Genomic DNA, 23,419 nt, shown 5'->3' with positions numbered 1-23,419 from the left:
AACGGCAGTGCTCGCTGCTAATCTCGAAGAAAGCTGCCCTCAAAGCTCTAGCGATCTCTGTGGTGTGGTTTAATCTTTTACGATGTTATTTGAATTTGGTGCCAAGTCAAGGGGTTCTCCAGGTATCCGGCAACAGTGACGTCATTAATCAGGGTAAACTGCCAAACATATTGAAGAGTTCTCAGAGAGCAAACCAAAAAGTAAAATGCTCTGATTATCCTTCACCTTTTATAAGTTTTACAGAAAGTGAAATAAAGATTGGGACAAACACAGTAGAAGTTGAAATACCATGTGCAAACTTTTATAGAAGTTACAATAAAAATTTATGGAATAATCATAAGGCAAAATATTGACATTATGAAAATACCAAATTAGTTTTCCAGGGCCAGAGAGGTTGTTCAATATTAACTACAACTTAAGACACCGTCAAAAATCCAGTTACACCTCATTGACAACTTTTTCGACAGTTTTTAAATAACAATATTACAGCACAAAAGTGGAAGTTTTCTAATCAATTTCTATCTACAGAGAATTCAACAGCATAACCAATGGAGAAGCTTAGAATTACCGACAGCAACTTCTGTATTTCCAGGTTTAATTACGCACTAGCAGACTCCAAACATTGCTGTCAGTTTCAGAGGAATAATGACAAAGAACACTGACAGTTTTGCTGTCAGTACTACTACAAAATCCAGGCCATAGTTAAAACCAACTTAAAGAAAAAGGTAATGGCCTCATAGTTTACAATGCAACAACTGCATAAGAGCTGAATCATGCCAGGAATTCCTGAAGAGACTCACAAATCAAAAGACTTACACTTGTTTTACAGCACCTCAATACGCATAAACTATCTCAATCATTTTTATTGTAATCGCGTATCATCTACTGAAACTTCACTTAATTCAAATTGCTCTGCCCTCATGCAGAATACCAGTGAAGGTGATCTTGCTGCATTTATGTAACTTCTAAGCAGATGCAAATTGATACACAAAATTGTAGGTGCTACAGGACTCTGGTACTTCATAGTCATTTTTCTTTTTTGCTGAGACTGGCATTATATTTTCTACATCTTTGAATTAATTTTCATGGTATCTGAATCTTATATTAAAAAAAGAAAAACCTCCATAATTAGATTTTCTTAAATATGCTTTGCTTAAGGCTATAAATGATAGTTTTATAGCTTTAGCCTTTAGTTTAACATCCATTAAATAAAGAAGGCCATGAAGAGAAGGAATACAGTGTTGGCATTTTGGCTAAGATCAAGTGTAATTGTGAAGCGATGGCTATAACCAGTCGAGCCCCATACCATGGAGTACATAACACCGTTCGGGTGGCAGTGAAGGACAACGAAGGACGAGCACCCACGGATCGGGCCTTCTTCATCAAGCGGATCCTGTTGAAGGCATGTGGATTTGAAGCGGAGGAGATCTACTCCCTGCAAGACTTCCCCAGCGCTAGATTTTTCAATGTGACTTTCAGGAGTGTGGCAGCTTGCGTCAAGTTCCTGAAGGTGTTCAAGGAGAAGAGAAGCCAGCAGGAGATGAAGATACTGACGGTGGAGTCGCTCTTTGCTCTGCCATTGCAACGGGACTGTGTGGTACCTGCTGCCGATGTGTTCACCTTCCTCGCCAGGTACGTCGACAAAGTTGGGAGCTGCACTGAGGTTAGAGATGCCTTCGGGATTTGGACAAGCAAACGCCAGGTCAAGGTCATGCTCAAGACCGATGGTAAGGGAGCCATCTTCCACTCTCCTTCCAGATTCACTATCGGGGAAGCCGTGGCTACCTTGTCTACGCTGGGCAGCCCAAACTTTGTCGCTCATGTGGCAAGTCTGGTCATGTGGTGGCCAATTGGAGTGCCATCCTCTGCAACAACAGCAAGCAGGAAGGACACCTGACAAAGGAATGCAAAAGACTAAGTGTGCAACCTGTGGGGCAAGGCAGGCCACCTCTACAGGAACTGCCCCAAACGCTGCCTCACTTATGCAGCAGCAGCCAAAGCCAACGAGGGGGAAGCAGTTGAAACGCTTCGTGTCACTATTACAAAGGACACTTGCAACCCCAACAACCAAGGCCCCCAGTGAGAACAACAGGACAAAGGAGGGCACAGAGAGAGACAAGGTGGAGGAAAAGATTAAGGCAGCAGACAGCCAATCAACTGCACTGCCCCCTGAACCTCCCACTCCTCAGGAGAGCGAATCAATGGAGGAGGAAGCAGCGGAGAATCAGCAGGCGGAGTGGCAGCTGGTGAAGAGAGTCAAAAGGAAGAACAGGCTCAGAAGGGACCAAGCCACTTCCCAGAGGCGTCTCCCATCCGACACAGATGACAAGGGCAGCTGCTCCTTGGACAAAGAAAGGGAAGAGCGGCACCTACAGAGGAAGCGGCAAAGCTCTAGGGAGTTGGAGGACGAGACACCCGAGCTCCAGTACACTGGAGACAACGAGGAGACCAGTGCACCCCAACTTTGCCCACAACCAGAAAAGGCCAGCACATCCCAGCCCCAGGAATCTGGGAGCAGTGAAGCACTCAGTGCACCCCAGCTCCGGGAAGCCGGGAGCAGCAACGCCCCAGAGGGGGAGGGGATCGGAGAGTCTTCTCCAACAGAGAACAATTCGAATCTCGATCCTGGTGCAAATCCCCAGATGCCACCTGAGCGGAACATCTCCAATGGGGTGGTTCAGGACAGTTTCCTCAGCCCATCCAAAGTGAAGCAACTTGTGAACACTATGGGTATGCAGGAGCAGACCAAAGGTCTGGAACTCTCAAAGACAACAGGTTTGGTAAGAGACTACATGCTTTAAAGTGGGTGTAAAGATTGTATCCATAAATGTGCGTAGCATTAAATCTACTACGTGATGTATTGCAACCTTGGACTACCTTGCCAAGGTCAAAGCTGACCTGTTGTTTCTGCAGGAGTGTGTGATACCGCACCTCAGCTCCTACAGGCAATGGTCATGATGGTGGTCCCACGGGCCATCGATCTGGTCAGAAGGAAACGACTCTCGTTCCTCCAGCCTGGGTATTCTGCTGCGGGGAGGCAGCTTCACCGCTCTGACATTAAGAAGGTGGTGGGTGGGCACCTCCTCATAGCAGATGTAATGTACAAGAATGCTCCACTCCGGTTAATTAACGTGCATGCCCTGGCACAAAAGGGCGAGCGGCGGGCGGTCTTTCAGCAGCTCTCACTCCTGCTGGTGCCCTCCAGGCTGGTCATTCTGGGCGGTGACTTCAACTGCATCATCGATGTGGCTGGATGATCTGGCAGGGCCGACAGCAGATTGGATGCTACGTCCAGATGCCTGATGGAAACAGTTAAGGATGCCAAGCTGCACGACGTCTTCAGCAACCCTGCAGACAGCGCGCAGTGTAGATACACCTGGTCGTGGCCAGACCGGTCCATCCGTTCCAGAATAGACTTCCTATTTGTGTCCTGTGCATTCACAGGCAGATCCACCGATGTCAAGCCGGTGTTCTTCTCTGATCACTGCCTCCTACTGGCTGACTGGAAGACCAGAGGGTGGGCAGAGGGGCATGAAAGCTAAACGTGCAACTGCTGACCCCTGAGAACATTGAGGAGCTCAAGAGGGATTACAAAGGTTGGAGAACCGTGAAACCCCTCTTTGAGTCCCTGACACACTGGTCGGAAGCGATCAAGGGAAACATCAAGAGGTGTTTCATCCTCAAAGGCGCCCAGAAAGCTAAAAAGGAACAGGGGGAAATGTCCTGACTCCAGAAAAACACGCAGAACCTGCTCCGGCTGCAGTCGATGGGGGTCGATGTCAAGGAGGAACTCCAAATGGTGAAGAGCCAGCAAGCCTCGCTCTTTGCCTTGGAGGCCTCCAGGATCATCTTCCATTCCAAAGTCCGCTCTGTGGAGCAGGATGAGAAGTGCTCACGTTTCTTCTTCCAAAAGGTACACAGAGAGAGATCTGCGATCAGCAGCCTGAAGGAAGAAGACGGCTCAGTAAAGTCATCGCAATCTGTCATTTTGAGGATCAGCAAATCCTTTTATGCCGGATTGTATGACGTGAAGCCCACAGACAGCAAGGCCTCCCAGTCCTTCCTGTCCTCTATCATGGAGGTCTTAGATGACAGTACACAGGAGGGCCTGGACAAACCGCTAACTCCTGACGAACTGACTAAGACCCTTGAGTCCTTCGAGAAGAGTAAAACTCACGGAAGTGACGGCTTGCCGGCAGAGTTCTATTCGGCTCTGTGGGACTGGATTGGTCCAGACCTGCTAGAAGTGTACTAGAGCATGCTTCTGGCCGGCAGCATGTCAGAATCCATAAGGAAAGGCATCATCATCCTCATCTACAAGCACAAGGGGGAAAGGGAGGAAATTAGAAATTGGTGACCGATTTCACTGTTGAATGTGGACTATAAGATTCTGTCCAAGGTCATCACCAATCGGGTCAAGTCCACTCTAGAATTGGTGATCCACCCTGACCAGACCTCCACTGTGCCCGGCAGGAAGACCTCTGACAGCCTCACACTTCTCAGGGATACGATTCCCTATGTGTTGGACAGGGGTGTGGACACCTGCCTCATCAGCCTGGATCAGGAGAAGGCCTTTGACAGAATATCGCACACCTACATGGTGGATGTGCTCTCCAAAATGGGGTTTGGGGACGGAATTCGCAATTGGATCCAACTGCTCTACACTAACATCAGTAGCGCCGCCTCAATCAATGGGTGGGAATCAGATAGCTTTCCTATTAAATCTGGAGTCAGGCAGGGCTGCCCTCTCTCCCCTGTCCTGTTTGTATGTTGCATAGAACCCTTAGCAGAGTCCATCAGGAAGGATCCGGGCATAAGAGGAGTGACAATCCCAGGCAGTGGAGGCACTCAGGTCAAAGTCTCCCTGTACATGGATGATGTCACTGTCTTCTGCTCAGATCCGCTGTCGGTATGCAGACTGATCCACATCTGCGACCAGTTCGAACTGGCCTCGGGAGCCAAGGTAAATCGTGGGAAGAGTGAGGCCATGTTCTTTGGGAATTGGGCAGACCCAACCTTTGTCCCCTTCACCATCAGGGCTGACAGCCTGAAGATGCTGGGGATATAGTTTGGAGGGACTGGGGCATGCATTAGAAACTGGAAGGAGCGAGTGTCTTTGGTGCAAAGAAAACCAGGCATGTGGGAGCGATGCTCCCTCTCCATTGCGGGTAAGAACCTGGTCATCAGGTGTGAGGCACTCTCGCTGTTGCTGTACATGGCGCAGGTTTGGCCCATTCCAGACTCCTGCACGATGGCGATCACCCGAGCCATCTTTCGCTTTATCTGGAGGTCAAAAATGGATCGTGTCCGCAGGGATGCGATGTACAAGCCTCTAGATAAGGGGGGGGAAAAACATGCCCAACATCGCCCTCATACTGATGGCCACCTTTGTGTGCGGCTGCATCAAGCTGTGCGTGGACCCTCGGTGCGCAAACACCAAGTGTCACTATGTGCTGAGGTTCTACCTGTCCCCGGAGTTGCGAAGGATGGGTCTGGCCACGCTGCCGCGGAACGCTCCAAGTAGTTGGACCGTGCCGTAACACCTGTCCCTCGTGGAAAAATTTATGCAGAGAAACACCTTTGACCACAACTCCATCAAGCAGTGGTCGGAACCTAATGTCTTAGAGGCCCTGCGGGAAAAGGAGAGGGTGGATCCTGTGGGATGGTTCCCCGAGCAGACTGTCAAACTCATTTGGTAGAACGCCTCATTGCCAGAACTTTCCAACAAGCACCAAGATGTAGCTTGGCTGGTGGTGAGAAAGGCCCTCCCCGTCAGATCCTTTCAACACACCAGGAGTCTCACCCGCTCTGCACGTTGCCCTCGAGGTGGCTGTGGTGGGGACGAGACCGTTGTTCACCTTCTTGTGGATTGTGCCATTGCAAAGAAGGTCTGGAGAGAGATGCAGTGGTTTCTGTTGAGGACTCTGTGCTCTACGGGACACATACCTAGACAAACATCAATTGCAGCTGGAGAATCATCAACTCGGTGAAAGACGCTCTTTGGTCTGCCCGAAACTTGTTGGTCTTCCAGCGCAAAGAGTTGTCCCCAACCAACTGTTGCAGACTGACACATTCCAAAGTCCAGGGCTACATGCTGAGGGACACACTAAAGCTTGGGGAAGCCGCCACAAAGACGCAGTGGGGAAAGGTCGCTGTCTAAGACCTTTCTGCCATAGCGCACGAGGGGCTGGGAACTGTTGAGAGCCCCTCGGGCTGTACAGCTCAAAACTAATGTATGCATTGAATACTAATTGTATTATAATTCTATTGAAGCACCTCAGACTGCAACATGATATATGTTGATAACTCCAATACAATTGTCTGTAATGACCATATTGAAATGATTGTAATATTCATTGATTGTATTGATGCATCTTGTGATCCATGTGTAAAAGTTGAGTCTGATTGTACTTTTGTGATGATGATTTTGAAATGTTTTGGAATATTCTTCCAGATAATTTATGAATAAAGTATATTTTTCAAAAAAAAACGAATACAGTGTATATTCTGTGTTTGAATTCTGAATGCTGATTTCAAGTTCTTTCATACCAGTTTTTACATTAGTGCATGTTTTGAGATTTCTGAAAAACTTCAGTTTAAGTTGCTGTTGGTACGATTGATGACATAATTGACAAATTTCCACGCAAGCTGAATCAAGGAGATTCTGTGTTAATACATATTTAATGATACTTTTGGTTAGTGAGTAGGGGACAAGTAGTTTTTCTTCAGATTTGGATTTGTTAATGAAATGGATAATCAATATAATTTGCCTCATTCCAAAAATAAGCCTGATCCACCAGCTCAAATGTAAACTTCAATTTTCACCGATCAAGTAATAAAATTGAATATTCCTGTTCATTAAAAATGTATCTAATATTGTTCAATCAAATGTTAATCTCTGCTCAATAAAACTCAGTAATATGCTCTCTTCATCTCTCATTTTAAACACAAAAAATAAGCAGCAAATTACCTTAAGTCTCTGTTTTTCTGGACTCAGGCTCTCAGAAGATGGTTCTGTTGAGCTGCTAGGGGATGGCATATTATTGGAAGAGTTGTATCCTCCAGCATTTTCTCCAAACCAGGATAAAAGTACACATGGTGAGACAGAGGAGGATGTTTCCCCCACTGAAATGTTGCTTGCCAAACTGTCTAGTGTATCCTTGGAGATCCTGCCAATAAAAACACAAAAATGAATTGAAAACAGGCATCCATGATTATTGATATTTTCCAAAGCACCAGCACACAATATTCCCTCTCTGATGAGCACCACACCCCACTTTTTTAGACACAGCTAAGTGATGTCCATTTTGCAGGCTATTTTCCGAAATGTTGGTATACTGGGCACCAGGATTATTAGGGAATCAGCTGTGGCAGCAATTGATTTAAAATATCCAGGCAAATAAATTCTTGATATTTCCATCACCTTTGACCAGTTTTGTTAATATTTTTTCTACTGGCACCTAAGTCTTCATCAAGCAATTAATTGTTCAGAATTTTCTCCACCCCTCAACATCACTACTGGTACCAATGGGTTATCCAATAATAGTTTCCCTACTGGACACATCTGAAGATAAAAGGATGACTTTTAGCGAGGCTGGTCAGATTGTATGGGAAATGCTCTGTGCCCACCTACTGAGATCCTTGCATCTGAAAAGACAGATGACAATATCTCAGTTTAGAAGCTGTGGCATCAGACCCAATGACACCATAAATGAATGCTGGATTAACTGTAATGTTGAATTGGTAATCAAAAGTGCCCTAATACAGTTATGCTCTTAATAGCATTGCATTAAAAAAGACAAATTAGGTTGATCTGCAAGCCTTAGAACTGCCAAGGCATGTGAACCATCTTCACGAGGTTTGGGTCAGCACAGAGTTACAATTCTACATCAGCATGTAGCATGTGCGTGGAACATGCAATGGTTAGCTGTGGCTCCATTTCCTTGCAGGCACACTGCAATGCTGAGCTATAGGGATGCTATATAAGAAATAGGAGCAGGAGAAGACGATACAGCCCATCAAGCCTCCTCTGCCATTCAATACGATCATGACTGATTTCAAGTTGCCGTGTCATAACACAATGGCAGCAAAACTGGGTTGTTATGTCAGTTTGTTGTGAAATAATATTCACATTTTAAGGGTGGAACTTTTATTCAAAGTACTCATTCCCTTTTATAGAGAAGGTGTGCATTTCATATTTTGAAAAAACTTTTTCTCAGATGCTGGGATCAGCTCACCCTCTGTTCGCCAGCTTTATGTCATCAATGACAGGAGGTATCATGGAATGGCTCCATTGCAAACAAGGGGAACAGGAACTCCAGGTTGGCTGTAGAATTCTGAGACGTGTCACTGCCTGCTTTTTGGGTTTGGAGAGCTCTCAGCCAGTGGTGAATTGGCCTGTGACTGAATCAGTGCTCAGGTTGGTCTGTCAGTGGTGGGCAACCTGTGGCCCATCAGGGTTCTGAGTGCGGCTCGCTAGGCGTTTTGTTGCTTGTTACCCACACACAGGGTTGCCAGATTCCGCTGGTTTCCGTCCACATAGGTCTTTCCTCCTGGTATTACTAAACTGATATGCACACAAAGCAAGGGCACGTGAAGTGAGGTGCGTGCTGATTGCACACATTTGGCTGTGAGAGCCATGCGCTCCCTCTGTGTCCAAAGTGCTGCTACAGTTCAATAGGCACACGCCACAAATTCTAGGTACGCAGGTATAGTTAGCAAAATTACTCTATCCTGGGAGACCGTCTTGGTTATGACACCTGTGGATGTGGGAGGTTGAGCTTTTTATGTTACTTTTGCTGGTAATTTAATTTTCCCCGAATTACGTAATGGATCACTTTGTATTGAAGTGGCGTGATAAAAGGAGGAGAATCAAGTGCAAAATCAAAAAGTACAGAGGAAGAACTAGCCAAAAAGAGGAAAATTGGTGACAAAGGCAGAATGGTAAAAGAGAGTTGGGAGACGGATTATTTTGTTACTGAACAGAAAGGGAGGCCATATTGATTAATTTGCAACGTGGTGATATCAGTTCCAAAAAAACACAATACTACGAGACATTGGCCAGAATTTTATGTTCGTCGGTCAGGCAGGTCCGACTGACTCGGTGGTGGGGTGGCTGATTGCCGCTGGTGAAATGGGCTGCGCTACCATTTGCACCGTGGAGAACAGGAAAATAGTCGCAGGGGTGGGCGGCCTCAGACTGCCGGTTCCAATGGGGTGCCGGCAGCCTGTTTAAAGAGTGGCCAGGCAGTCTGCTTGAAGCAGTACACCATGGCCACTCAGAGATCAAGAAATGTTGCATGGAGGGCAGAGGAGGAGGTGGAGGAGGAGGGGGGCAGGCTGCAGGCGAGGCCAGCTGGGGGGGGACTGTGCCCCCAGATTTTCGGATGCATGCCCTGCTGTCCTCCTGCAAGAGGTGGGAAACCGGCGTCAGATTCTGTATCCTGAGAATTGGAGGAGGAAGGTCCCCATGTCACCAGCCAGTCGTGAGGGGAGGTGGGTGAGGCTGTAAGTTCCCATGATGACGTCCGGCACACTGGCACACAGTGCAGAAAATGATTCAATGATTTGCTGTGCTCCGGGAGGGTGAGTACCATGTCTGTCTTGGCCATTTGACCCAAAAGGCAGCCTTAGCCTTTGACCCCACACCCCCACCTCCCTCCCCCACCACGTATTGCTGTTGTTACTACATAGGGCATCTGTCGCATGCTGGGTGGGAAAATGGGTACTGACAATGCTTACATCAGCCTTAGTGGTGGAGGAGAAGGACTTTTCCGCAGCATATGTTGGTTTCTGTGGTATTTGAGTAGTTTGGGGGCAAGCTGCAGGGGAGGCCGGTAGACACATACTCAGAACTCCAATACATGTCATATTGATGGTAATGAGATGGTCGAAGGGGTGCCTCAAGGTCTTTTGGGCAAGTCCCATCTGCTGGCATCGGCAATGTGCCTATTTACTCCTCCTTGCCATGGGCGCTAGGACCCGTGTGCTATTCAAAGTGATGGACGCTGAATGTGTCCAAGGGGACCATTGGGGGAAGGGGTTGGGATCAGCTGTACTATCTTCTGGGGGTTCATCACTAGTAGTGTGGACAAGAGCCACTGGATGCCTCAGATGGGCCACTGTGGTTGGGGTGCAGCGTATGCGTGCAGTGTATATGAGCGAGCTGCCCCAATAAAAACAAAAAACTGCGGATCCTGGAAATCCAAAACAAAAACAGAAATACCTGGAAAAACTCAGCAGGTCTGGCAGCATCGGCTGAGTAGAACAAAGTTGACATTTCGAGTCCTCATGACCCTTCAACAGAACTAAGTAAAAATAGGAGAGGGGTGAAATATAAGCTGGTTTAAGGTGGGGGTGGGGGGAGAAGTGTGGTGGGGCGCAGGGGTGGTCGTAGGGACAAGCAAGCAGTGATAGGAGCAGATAACCAAAAGATGCCACAGACAAAAGAACAAAGAGGTGTTGAAGGTGCTGATATTATCTAAAAGAATGTACTAATTAAGAATGGATAGCAGGACAAGCAAGGTACAGATAGCTCTAGTGGGGGTGGGGTGAAATAAGACTAAAAGGGCATAAAAGGTATAGATTTAAAAATAATGGAAATAGGTGGGAAAAGAAAAATCTATATAAATTATTGGAAAAAACAAAAGGGAGGGGGAAGAAACAGAAAGGGGGTGGGGATGGAGGAGGGAGTTCAAGATCTAAAGTTGTTGAACTCAATATTCAGTCTGGAAGGCTGTAAAGTACCTAGTCGGAAGATGAGGTGCTGTTCCTCCAGTTTGCGTTGAGCTTCACTGGAACAATGCAGCAAGCAAGAGAGCAGGGTGGAGTGTTAAAATGGCAAGCAACAGGGAGGTCTGGGTCATTCTTGCGGACAGACCGAAGGTGTTCTGCAAAGCAGTCGCCCAGTCTGCGTTTGGTCTCTCCAATGTAGAGGAAACTGCATTGGGAGCAACGAAGACAGTAGACTAAATTGAGGGGAGTTCAAGTGAAACGCTGCTTCAATTGAAAGGAGTGTTTGGGCCCTTGGATGGTGAGGAGAGAGGAAGTAAAGGGGCAGGTGTTGCATATTTTCCGTATGCATGGGGAGGTGCTGTAGGTGGGAGTTGAGGAGTAGGGGTTGATGGAGGAGTTGACCAAGGTGTCACGGAGGGAACGATCCCTACAGAATGCCGCCTGGGGGCGAGGGGGGTGGTGAAGGGAAGATGTGTTTGGTGGTGACATCATGCTGGAGTTGGCGGAAATGGTGGAGGATGATCCTTTGAATGTGGAGGCTGGTGGGGTGATAAGTGAGGACAAGGGGGACCCTATCATGTGTCTGGGAGGGAGGAGAAGGTGTGAGGGCGGATGCGCGGGAGATGGGCCGGACACGGTTGAGGGCCCTGCCAACTACCGTGGGTGGAAAATCTCGGTTAAGGAAGAAGGAGGACATGTCAGAGGAACTGTTTTTGAAGGTAGCATCATCGGAACAGATGCGACGGAGGCGAAGGAACTGAGAGAATGGGATGGCGTCCTTACAGGAAGTGGGTGTGAGGAGCTATAGTCGAGGTAGCTGTGGGAGTCGGTAGGCTTTTAATGGATATCGGTGGAAACAATCCCCATCCACTACTACTCTCCTCCGTCTGGCTGAACCTGTTCTCACACTGAACAATTTCTCCTTTAACTCCTCTCAGTTCATCCAAATAAAAGGTGTGGCTATGGGTAGTCACATGTTCCAGTCCTACTCCAGCCCCCTCCCACAACTTTTTCTCCGGTACATTGATGATTACTTCGGTGCTGCTTCATGCTCTTGTCGGGACCTGGAAAAATTTATTAATTTTGCTTCCAATCTCCACCCCTCCATCATTTTCACATGGTCCATCTCTGACACTTCCCTTCCCTTCCTTGACAAATAAATACAAATTCAACAAGCAGGCTTATGTGTGTGTATATGGTTCTGTATGTGCGGTTTACTTCATTAAGCTAGAGACAATTAGACTACAAGGTTTATATTCTCAAATTAGTGAGGTGTAAAACAGGCATTTGAAATAGAGATGAGTAAGCTAAGGTGAGGTCAGCAGATATGGTGTGAATGGAATTTGCATTTTTAGATAAGTGGAGAAGTGTTTGATTTTTAAAGGGACATGGAAGCTTTTTACAAACTGGGCAAGATAAATAAGGACAAGTGATTATGTTGATTTTTCCCAAGTGCTTGGCCATAATGATAACATGAAAGATTCTAATATTCTGGGAAAAGTAACTTCTAAAGGCAAGTTGAAACAATAGGATTAACAGATCAAAAAGGGAGAAATATATTTATAAAGAAAGATGGAAGGCTGGGTGAGGTGCGGCCATGTGAGATCTTGAAAGGTGACTGTGTAAAACTGACTTGGGGAAATTCCTCCAGCCACCCTGAAGATGTTTGCCGTTCCAGTAACCAAAGTTGTGTTAAAAGTCTTTGGAAGTCCATTGTCCAGTGGGTGCTTGTGGTAATGTTGCTGGACTGTAGCCTTAAAGGGGGTGTGTTTCTGGGAATCTGGTTAAGTAGAAATTTTGGAACCTGTTATCACTGTATAACTGTAATCTTGTGTAAGTTTTTTCTTCTTTTGTTAATAAATGTTTTAATTTAATCATCAAAATCTCTAAAAGTGGTGGCGGACTCATTATTTCTGACTTCAGTGCACAAGCTTTCTTGTAATAAATACAAACTGCAAAATCATTGTAACAGCATAGCCAAGTTTCCCTTGTGGATCTGGTCAGTCTGGTAAATATCACCTGCTATATCATAACACTTTGCAAGGCAAAGAGTCTTGATTGTCACTTGAGGAAATCAGAGAACCGTGAGTGAATGTCTGACCACCAGATCCACGGCACTTGTGCGTTTTGTTCATTAACAATAATGAGTAGAAAAGGGGCAGTGCCATGAACTGGGTACATTAACTACAATGCACAATTATCTGATCCACGTTACTGGATTGAGGTTTGATCTAATCCTGGGTACTCCTTTCCTAATAGTACTGTGGGTGTACCTATACCACATGGACTGCAGTGGTTCAAGAAGGCAGCTCACAACCACCTTCTCAAGGGCAATTAGGGATAGGCAACAAATGCTGGCCTAAACAGTGACACCCACACCCTTGAAAGAATAAAAGTCTCCCTAAATTCACCTCTATATGGATTAGGTAGCGCCAGTACATTTAGTTAGTATGAAAACACAAGAACTATGGTTCATTATTTTATCAATGTGAAAAGTTTAGAGGCATTGAAGATGAGAATTAAATTTTCAGATGCATTAAATCACAAAAAGAAAATCCAGTCAAGACTCTTACTACAGTGATAATAACCACTTTTGGAATGTTTAGTAGATGGTGCAAGAAAGTATGTATTTTGGCTATGCCCAAAATGTTTATGGTTCAAATGTATTATTGTCTGGAATGAATAATGAATTAACTTCCAAAAATACTTTTCCAATTTCTCTCCTTTATCTCACAAACACCTTAACAACTGTCTCATGAATTAAACAATCCGCCTGGGCAGAAGTCAGAACAGAAAAACTTTCCTACATGGATTTGGACAGTGCCACTTTTTTGACCAAAGTGCAATTTCATTTTTGAATTAGATGTTATAAAATTTTATAAAACTTGAAAGGTGAAAATGCAACAAAATCCTTGGTCAACTGTAATGTTCCCTCTAAGCTCCAAGAGGTTCCAATGAAGCCTTAGTATAAGTCAGCCTCTTTAAACTGCTGCACAAAAAAAATTAAAGATCCCTGCAGTTAAATGGAATGAAATAGCTTGTGCACAAGTTAAATACAGGGGATGTTGGTGGACAGTACTGCAGCATACCTGCTTCCTGATGAGAGTCTATTGGTTTCTTTTTCTTTGTCCTTTTGTTTATTCCCTTTACTAGATATTTTTTGTGACTGAACCCTACAATAAATTACAAAATAAGTTAACCGTTAATGTTAGTTTTAAGAATGATGGAACGAGAATTTATCCTTTTTCAGGATGTACAATGAATAATTCAGTAATTTTACAAAATTACAGTTACATGCAAGAAAAATAAACTGATATTTGCTTTTTTTTAATAAAAAATGCTTTTTTAGACTCTCGGAATTGAAATATAACTAGAAAACAAATACTAGAGAGATCTGGATTGGTTCTTGACTAGAGCAAAGAGCTCATCATATAGAAGGTAAGTGTCTTTATAGATAACACTGGTCCATGCGATCCGATCACCTAAAGGGGTCAGAGAAGAATTTTCCAAGATATTTCATCCATTACTGGCCCTTGTTTTTTCACTTGCTTTCAAGAAATTACGTGGCTGCAGAAGTTTGTATGTCCGTATTTGTGTGGACACGTGCATTTGTGTGATGATCGACGGGGAAGGGGAGGGAGTGCTCGGTTATGATGTTCTAGCCATCATGGTGGACAGCTAATCTTTTGCTGCAGATCAATTTTATATGTTTGTAAACTAGGCTGGACTGGGTTTTCCTGCAGGCATCAGGACCTGGTCGTCAGGACCAAATGGGGATCCTGAGCCTGCACTTGCCAACAGCAAGACTAGTGGTGCAATCTCCCCAGAGGTGGGCTCCTAACTGGCTGCCTCTGCGCTTGCCATCCTATTAAGGATGGCAGTCAGGCTGTCCATGCTGCACACAGGCCTAGAAGGCCAGTAGTCCTGGAGCCTCAGCAGCCTCACCAAGAGAGGTGGAAACTGACTGCAGATTGAAGACTGCAAGGGCACCTCAACAAGGAAGTTAATGAAGTGGAAAAGAGGGAACAAGTCAGTACATCTGTCGGAGCAGAGGGGATGCCCCTCACTCCAAGGAGTCTACAGTGGAAACCCCTCTGTTATATCAGCTTTGGCCACAAATGTGGCCTTTTATTTATGCAGACTTTGGCAGTAGTGCATGGAGCTTCTGGCTCCGGTGAACCCTCAGCCTGCTGCAGGGAGGCTGCCTCCGGGGCAGAATTTTGCCCTTGATGGGCGGGCGGGCCCGACTGGCTCAGCGGTGGGTGGACAGCCAGTCGCTGCTGCCATTTTGAGTGGATGGGCTGCCGATGGGAAGCGCTATGTGCTTCCTGTGTGGGGTGGGGGGCGGGAGGGGGATATTCCCCAACTGTCAAAGTGCGTGCGCGCGAAAGAGCGCTCATCTCCCTGAGACTAAGTGCTGTCTCAGCGAGATCGGTGAAAGCTTCACAAACATCGAAAATAGAAAAATAAAAAAATTATTAAAATGTCCCCCTCATGTGACAATGTCACACGAGATCGGACATGTTAATAAATATGACTAAATCTTTATTAAACTTTTTAAAAACAGACATGAAACCTCATCCCGCCAGTGGGAGGGAGTGTTCGGTTATGATGTCCTAGCCATCATGGTGGACAGCTAATCTTTTGCTGCAGATCAATTTTATATGTTTGTAAACTAGGCTGGACTGGGTTTCCCGCAGGAAAACAGGGTTAACTACCCTGTCAATGGCCTCACTTGGCCATTGACAGGTCAGTGGACTGACAGCTGATTTTGCTGTCTGCCACCCGAACCCCACCCCCCCACCACCCCACGTCATCCAGCGTCATTTTCGCGTTGGCGAGCAGGCCCTGCCCCCAACTTGCCAATGGAAAAATTCTGGCCCATGTCAAGTTGCAGGATTAAATCTCTGATAACTAAAACCCTCTCTCCCCAACTCCCAAGATACACTGATTATTCAAAAGGACAATGAAAAGGGCAAATAAGTTTTAGTTGTTATTATAAAGGAGCCATACAAGAACTTTGGGAAGGCTTTTAAATAACAATCTGCATTTGACAAAGAAAAACAGTCCCAAGGCTCATCATAACAACTTAAATGAATAAAAGGTTAGCCAATGAGATGAGTCTTAAGGAAGGTCGTAAAGGAAGAGCCAGTTTTTTTTCCTCTGAACCACTGTTCTCATGCCCAGCAGCTATGTTGTACAGATAATTAAAAAAAGATAAGTAATTAGGTGTAAAAGTAAATGTCAATTTTCTTGCCTCCCCGATTCCATGAATCCACAGCCTCCTCACCAGGCCAACGGTTCCCTGTTCCAGCAAAGACTGAAAAAGTCTTCATTGCAATTTTTCTCACACCCTTCCTACAATGCAATCATCACCTTCCTGAACTACCTTGGCCCTCCAAGCCACTGGGTTATCTGCTTTTCCACCTACTTGACTGACTCTCAATGCCTTCCTCCCTTACTGTCTCTGCCCAACACTGTATCCATGAGGTCTGCCTGACTCCCAAATCCCTCGGATTTTTATAAGGCAAGGTATCTGATTACAAGCTTGGCAGATCCATGAGTCTCATTTTCATTCATGTACTCTTAAACAACGTATGACTCACCTTCCTGTTGAATAGTTTCGCATTGCCTTCATCACTCAGTGGAGGTTATTCACCTTTCACAGCTGATTGAGCAGCACTGCATCTCAACTCTTGATATTCTCCTCCACGCCCCGCAAAAGAACCAAGCAACTTAAAGGGGGTTGTTCATATTCCCACTCACAAACATTGCCCTTTTTGCCATCATATAATGAACAACGTAGCGATGTACATCCTATCCCTTGGAGAACTCTGGGACTTGTTTATCAGCACCCCTGACTATCACCTCCACCCCTGAGTATCATCGCTACCCCATGGGTACTCCTCTCCATTCAAGAATTTATTGACCCAGTAACTGATCATCATTTTAGCCTTTGCATTCTCACCTTCAACAAGCAGCTTTACACCACACCCTCCCTTCGCACCCCACCCACCCACCCAACTATTGGATACCCTATTAAGTAATATTTCACCCACTTCTGCCCCTGGCCTCCCTGACTTGTAGGGAAACTGTCTAACTCACTGCATTCTATTCCACTGCGCACCTCCCCCAACAGCCCCCAACCCCAAACAACTTCCCCACAATTCACCAGGGGCCCCAAATAGCCCTTGCTGTTTGTTGTATATATTAATGACTTGGACTTAAATGTGGGAGGCATGACCGGGAAATTTGCAGATGACACAAAAATTAGCTGTTTGGTTGATAATGAAGAGGGCAGCTGTTGTCTTCAGAGTGATATCAATGGTTTGGTTGAGTGGGCGGAAAAGTGGCAAATGGAATTCATTCCGGAGAAGTATGAAATAATGTATTTGGGGAGGGCAAACAAAGCAAGGGAATATACAATAAATGGGAGAGTTTTGAGAAGGGTTGAGGAAGTGAGAGACCTTGGGAGTGCATGTCCACAGGTCCCTGAAGGTGGCAGGACAGGTGGATAAGGTGGGAAATAAAGCATTTGGAATGCTTTCCTTTATTGGACTCAAGGGCAGGCATGTAATGCTGGAACTGTATAAAATGCTGGTTAGACCACAGCTGTGTACAGTTTTGGTCATCACATTACAGAAAGGACATAATTGCTCTGGACAGAGTACAGAGGAGATTTACAAGAGTGGTGAAAATTGCAGCTATTAAGAAAGATTGCATAGGCCAAGGTTGTTTTCCTTAGAACAAAGGAGGCTGAGAGGTAACTTAGAGGTGTGCAAAATTATGAGGAGCCTAGACATGTTAGACAGGAAATACCTGTTTCTTCTAGCTGAGAAGTCAATTACCAGGTGGCATAGATTTAAGGTGATTGGTAGAAGGATTAGAGGGATGTGAGGAAAAACATTTTCACCCAGAGGGTGGTGGACATCTGGATTCACTGCCCAAATTGGTGGTTGAGGCTGAAATGTTCAACTCATTTAAAAGGTACCTGGATTTGGACCTGAAGTACTGTAACGTAGCACAAAGGAAGATGGTTGTGGTTGTTGGAAGTCATCTCAGTTCCAGGACATCACTGCAGGAGTTTCGCAGGGTAGTGTCTTAGGCCCAGTCATCTTCAACTGCTACATCAATGACTTTCCTTCCATCATAAGTTCAGAAGTGGGGATGTTTGCTGAGGATTGCACACTGTTCAGCACCATTCACAACTCCTCAGAAACTGAAGCAGTCCATGTCCAAATGCAGCAAGACCTGACAAGTGGCACGGAACATTCATGCCACACAAGTGCCACGCAATGACCATCTCCAACAAGAGAGAATCTAACCATTGCCCCTTCACATTTAATGGCATTATCATCGCTGAATCCCCACTATCAACATCCTGGGGATTACCATTCACCAGAAACTGAACTGGACTAGTCATATAAATACTGTGGCTACAAAAGCAGGTCAGAGGCTAGGAATCCTGCAGTGAGTAACCCACCTCCTGGCTCCTCAAAGCCTGTCCACTATCTTCAAGGCACAAGTCAGGAATACTTTCCACTTGCCTGGATGACAGCTCCAACAACCTTCAAGAAGCTTAACATCATTGCAGGACAAAGCAGCCCGCTTAATTGGCACCCCTTCCACAAACATTCATGCCCTCCACCACCAACCAACAGTGGCAGCAGTGTGTACAAAATGCACTGCAACAACTCACCAAGGACCTCAGACAGCACCTTCTAAACCCACAACCGCTACTATCTAGAAAGGCAAGGGCAACAGACACATGGAAACATCACCACCTGGGAGTTCTGCTCCAAGCCACTCACCATCCTGACTTGGAAATATATCGCCGTTCCTTCACTGGCACTGGGTCAAATCCTGGAACTTGCTTCCTAACAGCACTGTGGGTGTACCTACACCATATGAACTGCAACGGTTTAAGAAGGCAGCTCACCACCACCTTCTCAAGGGCAACTGGGAATGGGTAATAAATGCTGGCCTAGCCAGCGAAGCCCACATCTTGTAGATTAATAAGAAAAAACCTGTAAGGCTATGGACCAGGTGCTGGAAAGAGGAAGTAAAATGAGTGGCTAGTTTTTTTTTTCTCTCTTTTGCCCAATGCAGACATGTTGAGCTGAATGGCCTCTTTCTGTGCCGTAACTTTTCTATGGTTCTGTGGTTCAAATGCTACCCTAGAGGAAAAGATTTTTTTTACCCAGAGGGTGGTTGGAGTCTGGAACAAACTTCCTGACAGGGTGGTGGAGGCAGGTTCGATCAAGGTATTCAAAAAGAAATTGGATTGCTACCTGAAGAGAGAGAATATACAAGGTTATGGGGATAAGGCAGGGGAGTGGGACCAGGTGGAATGCTCTTTCAGAAAGTCAGTGCAGGCTTGATGGGCTGAATGGCCTCCTTCTGAACTGTACAGATACTGTGATAGAAAATAACTGCATATCTATGCCTCTTGACTTTCAACCTTCTTACAACCTCACTTACAGCATCAACATTTACCCATCTTTTTTGCATTCCTATCCTTCCCCTAATCACCCTCCTTCTCTCTTCATCTGCTAATATACCCTCTCCCTCAACCTCTTATCTTTACCTCCTCTCTCCCCATCTAGCTTCTTTACATCTACCAACCTTCTCACCTCCTGGTCTTCTGTGCCTTTCCCATCTGAAGCTAGTTATCCCCCTGCCTTGAATCTAATGATTTGATCTTGCCTCTCAGGGGCTAATTTTAAAATTGGGCGAAGGTGTAAAACGGGCAATATTGAAGTGGCCACCTATTATGTACAAAGACCGATTTTTCCGTTCCAGTGAAATGAATGGAAGGGAAAATTGTGGAGCGCATAATAGGTAGTTCATTTACTATTACAAATTTTACAGTATACCTCAAAGTTAAAATTAGCACCACCGTGTGCAACGCCACAGGAAATCAAGTAGCACATAATTACAAATGGATGAGCTGTCTTTACACTCCTTATTGTGAAGGTTTGAATAAGCTAGTTTAGGATTTTTGTTTTGAACTATGTCAATTCAAACAGATAATATGCAACTGACAGCTTCAGATTAAGAGCAGCGTACTATATTGATGGATTATAAATAAGAACATACCCAAAGTCAGCCAACTTTTGCTTTGTGTTCTCTTTCTGATTCACAGGAGGACTGACTTTCTTTGGTGAAGGAATACCTCTGTTGTCATCTGGAAACAACAGTGTTATTTTAGACACAACACACAAAATGGTTCTCCCTCTGATAAAAAGGCATCTTTGTTAACATACAAGCAAAACAGAGCAAATTGCACTCACTCAAACTTGGTCATTTCAATTCTAGGATTATTAGCTGACACCTGCAGTATCAGACTACACCATCTTTAGCTCTCACTTACTCTTTGCACAATTGGGATGCCCATGAAGAGAATGTACATAAACCTGTCAAAAATAGACTACATGGCATTTCTGTCATTAAATTAAAAAAAAAATCATTCTTGGGATGTGGGCATCCCTGGCCATGCCAGCATTTATTGCCCATCCCTAATTGCCCTTGTTTAGAGGGCATTTAAGAGTCAACCACATTGCTGAGACAACGCCACTACACAACCACCTAAACCATCACATTCACATTAGATAGCTTAGATAAAATAAAAAACTTAGCATTTCTTTTAAATTACCGTTGCCATCTTTATAAAGTGGATATAGAATTGATGTATTATAGACTTTTATTAGGCAGTTACGAGTATGCTTTTGATTCCGTTATAATAACTTCTACTATTACAATAACTATACTAAAAAGCAGAGACTAGATAGCCAGCAAAATTATAAACAATATCTTCTTATACCTTCAGCTTTTCTCATTTTGCATTGTTTGTCCATATGATGCAATGGAGGCAATGTAGCATGATGACAGGATTTTGAAGGCGATGAGGTTGGGGTTCCTCCCACAGAATCTTCGGGAGGCCGCTCTGGTGATGTCAAAACTCGCCGATTATGTTCTCCCAGAACTTGATTTTCCACTGTGGTGTCAAATGTGAAGACTGCATTGCTGGCTACTGGAGATAATGAAGAGGCTCCAGAATCAGATGCTGGTGAACACGTCCTCAGGGATGCTGGCAGGGGGGATCTGGAAATGTGTGTGGGACTTCCATAGCTATCTAAAGGCTTTTATTTTAAATAAGGGAGAAATACAGAATGCAAGTGAGTTTCTGAATAGCATACAAAATGGCAATTCAAATTGCTGGCATAGTTGAAATTATGCAATTATTATAACGTTGGACCCCTGTATGTCACCAAATTCCTAATCGTTGCAGCATCACCATAGGAAGGAGGGGAAAATATAGGGAGAATTACCACACACTTCACGGCTAAAAGTAGCATTAAGTTAAAGACAGACCACAGGTATATTTGGGTCACAGAAGTTACCGAGACTGCTTGATTTGGCATTCAATAAAAGGCAGATTTTATACATTTCAGATTCCTTAAACTTTAATGGAATATTATGAAAGTTTATACAATACTGGTGAAATTTAGAGATTATGGACCAACATTTCCTGGAACATTTCAGCATAAACACAATGCACCACTGAGAATGCATTGCCCCTGAAACCCCATTGTCGATTGTTGTAAGAACATTGTTGTCGATTGTTGGTTCACTAATGGAAGGAAATCTGCTGTCCTTACCTGGTCTGGCCTATATGTGACTCCAGACCCACAGCAATGTGGTTGACTCTTAAAATGTCCTCTGAACAAGAGGCCTAGCCACTTGAATGAATTACAAAAAAACATAAGCTAGAATGGCAGGACAGGCGTTATGTTACAGCTGTGGGATATGGGAGCTTTTGGAGACCAAGGCGATCCATGTAAGCAGCTTGAGGAATTCCACAAACAGGATTAGTAATCTGGAAGCCAAAATGCAGACACTGCACAACATAAGGGAGGGAGAGAAATACCTGAATACCTTGTTCCAGAAGACAGTCACACCTCTTAGAAGAGGGTCATCTGTTTTGGTCAGCAGTAAGGGAGAGGAGGATGTGAGGCAGGTAATGGGACTGAGCAGACGGTAGGGGTAGGAGCCTCAGGCTTTGTAATTATCAAACAGATTTGAGGTGCTCACAACCCGTGTGGATGAAAGCGAAATCTGCAAGGTGGATGAGCTGGCTGGCCAGGGCACTGTGGTACAGGAATCCATTCAAGCAGGGAGAGCAAAAAGGAATGTAGTGGTAGTACGGGATATTATAGTGAGGGGGTTTGAAACTGTTCTCTTCAGCAAAGAGTGAGAGTGCAGGCAAATATGTGCCAGGTTTGGGGACATCTGCTCAGAGCTGGGGAGGAACTTGCAGAGCGAGGGGGAGGATCCAGGTGCCATGGTCCATCTAGGTACCAATGACAAAGGTAGAACTAGGAAAGAGGTTCTGCAAAGTCAGTATGAGGAGGTGGGTACAAAATTAGGAAGCAGAACCACAAAGGTAATAACCTCTGAATTACTACCTGAGCCACATGCAAATTGACATAGGGCAAATAAGATTAGAGAGATGAATGTATGGCTTAAAGACAGGTGTGGGAGAAATGGGTTACGATTTGTGGGGCACTGGCATCCATACTAGGGAAAGTGGGGGCTGTACTGTTGGGATGGTTTACACCAGAACTGTGCTGGAACGAGTGTCCTCCCAAATCGCTTAACTAGGGGAGTAGACAGGGTTTTAAACTAAATAAGAGGGGGGTGAGGGATCAAGCTTGGGTAGAGGAAGCAATTCAAGGTGTAGAGTCAAGGCAGGAAAGCAAAATAGTAATACGAGAAATGAGAGTCAGAGAATGGCAGGAAAGGACAGAGAAAAAAAAAACCTAAGAATACATCAACAGTCAACACTAGATTTTACAAAGGTAACAAGAAGACAAAACTGAAGGCTCTCTATCTGAATGCACGTAGCATTCATAACAAAGTAAATGAATTGACAACCCACATTGAAGTAAATAATATGATCTGATAGCAATTACGGAGACGTAGCTGCAGGACGACAAAGATTAGGTCCTTAATATTGAAGTGCACATGACGCTCAAGAAGAATAGGAAGCGAGATAAAGGTGGACGGGTAGTACTGTTAATCAAAGAGGGCATTGGTGCAATAGTTAGAAATGACGTGGTTCAGGAGATCAGAGTGTAGAATCAGTTTAGGTGGAGATGAGGAATAGTAGGGGAAAAAAGTCATTAGTGAGAGTGGTCATCAGGCTCCCTGGGATTAGCCACAGCGTGGGACAAAATATTCAAGAGAAAACATTTTGTGCTTGTGATAAAGGGATGGCAAGAATCATGGGTCATTTTAATCTGCACATAAACTGGAAAAATCAGATTGGCAGTAGTAGCCTGGATGACGAGTTCTTAGGATGCTTTTGAGATAGTTTCTTAGAGCGGCATGTTCTGGAACCAACCAGACAGCAGGTTATACTAGACTTGATATTGTGTAACATAAAAGGATTAATTAATGACCGCAGAGTAAAGGTACCCCTAGGTAGCAGCGACCACAATAGAATTGAATTTTACATCCAGTTTGAAAGGGAGAAGAGCGGGTCTAAGACTGGTATCTTAAACTTAAGGGAAACTATGTGGGGATGAAAGCTGAGCTAGCTGAAGTGAACTGGGAAAATAGGCTAGAGGATAAATCAATAGAGAAGCAGTGGCAGACATTTAAGGGGATATCCCAGAGTATA

At 45.0% G+C, this 23,419-nt stretch overlaps 1 protein-coding gene across 7 annotated transcripts in view; it reads right to left on the bottom strand.

The window, feature by feature from the left end:
• ppp1r9a (protein phosphatase 1, regulatory subunit 9A) overlaps positions 1-23,419 on the bottom strand; it is a 354,624-nt gene that overhangs the window by 27,580 nt on the left and 303,625 nt on the right. For 6 of the 7 annotated variants that reach the window (XM_041184446.1, XM_041184448.1, XM_041184451.1 and 3 more), the window contains 4 exons: positions 20,558-20,876; positions 19,834-19,921; positions 13,824-13,907; positions 6,971-7,169 (listed from right to left, as the gene is read on the bottom strand). In XM_041184446.1, the coding sequence (XP_041040380.1) occupies positions 6,971-7,169; positions 13,824-13,907; positions 19,834-19,921; positions 20,558-20,876 (690 nt within the window). The remainder of the gene's footprint in view (positions 1-6,970; positions 7,170-13,823; positions 13,908-19,833; positions 19,922-20,557; positions 20,877-23,419) is intronic. The other variant, XM_041184450.1, reaches the window with a different exon arrangement.

Source organism: Carcharodon carcharias, chromosome 3 (genome assembly GCF_017639515.1).
Source record: "Carcharodon carcharias isolate sCarCar2 chromosome 3, sCarCar2.pri, whole genome shotgun sequence".
NCBI lineage: Eukaryota > Metazoa > Chordata > Chondrichthyes > Lamniformes > Lamnidae > Carcharodon > Carcharodon carcharias.
The sequence above is the reverse complement of the archived record's forward strand: the minus strand, read 5'-3'. Positions and strand labels throughout refer to the sequence as shown.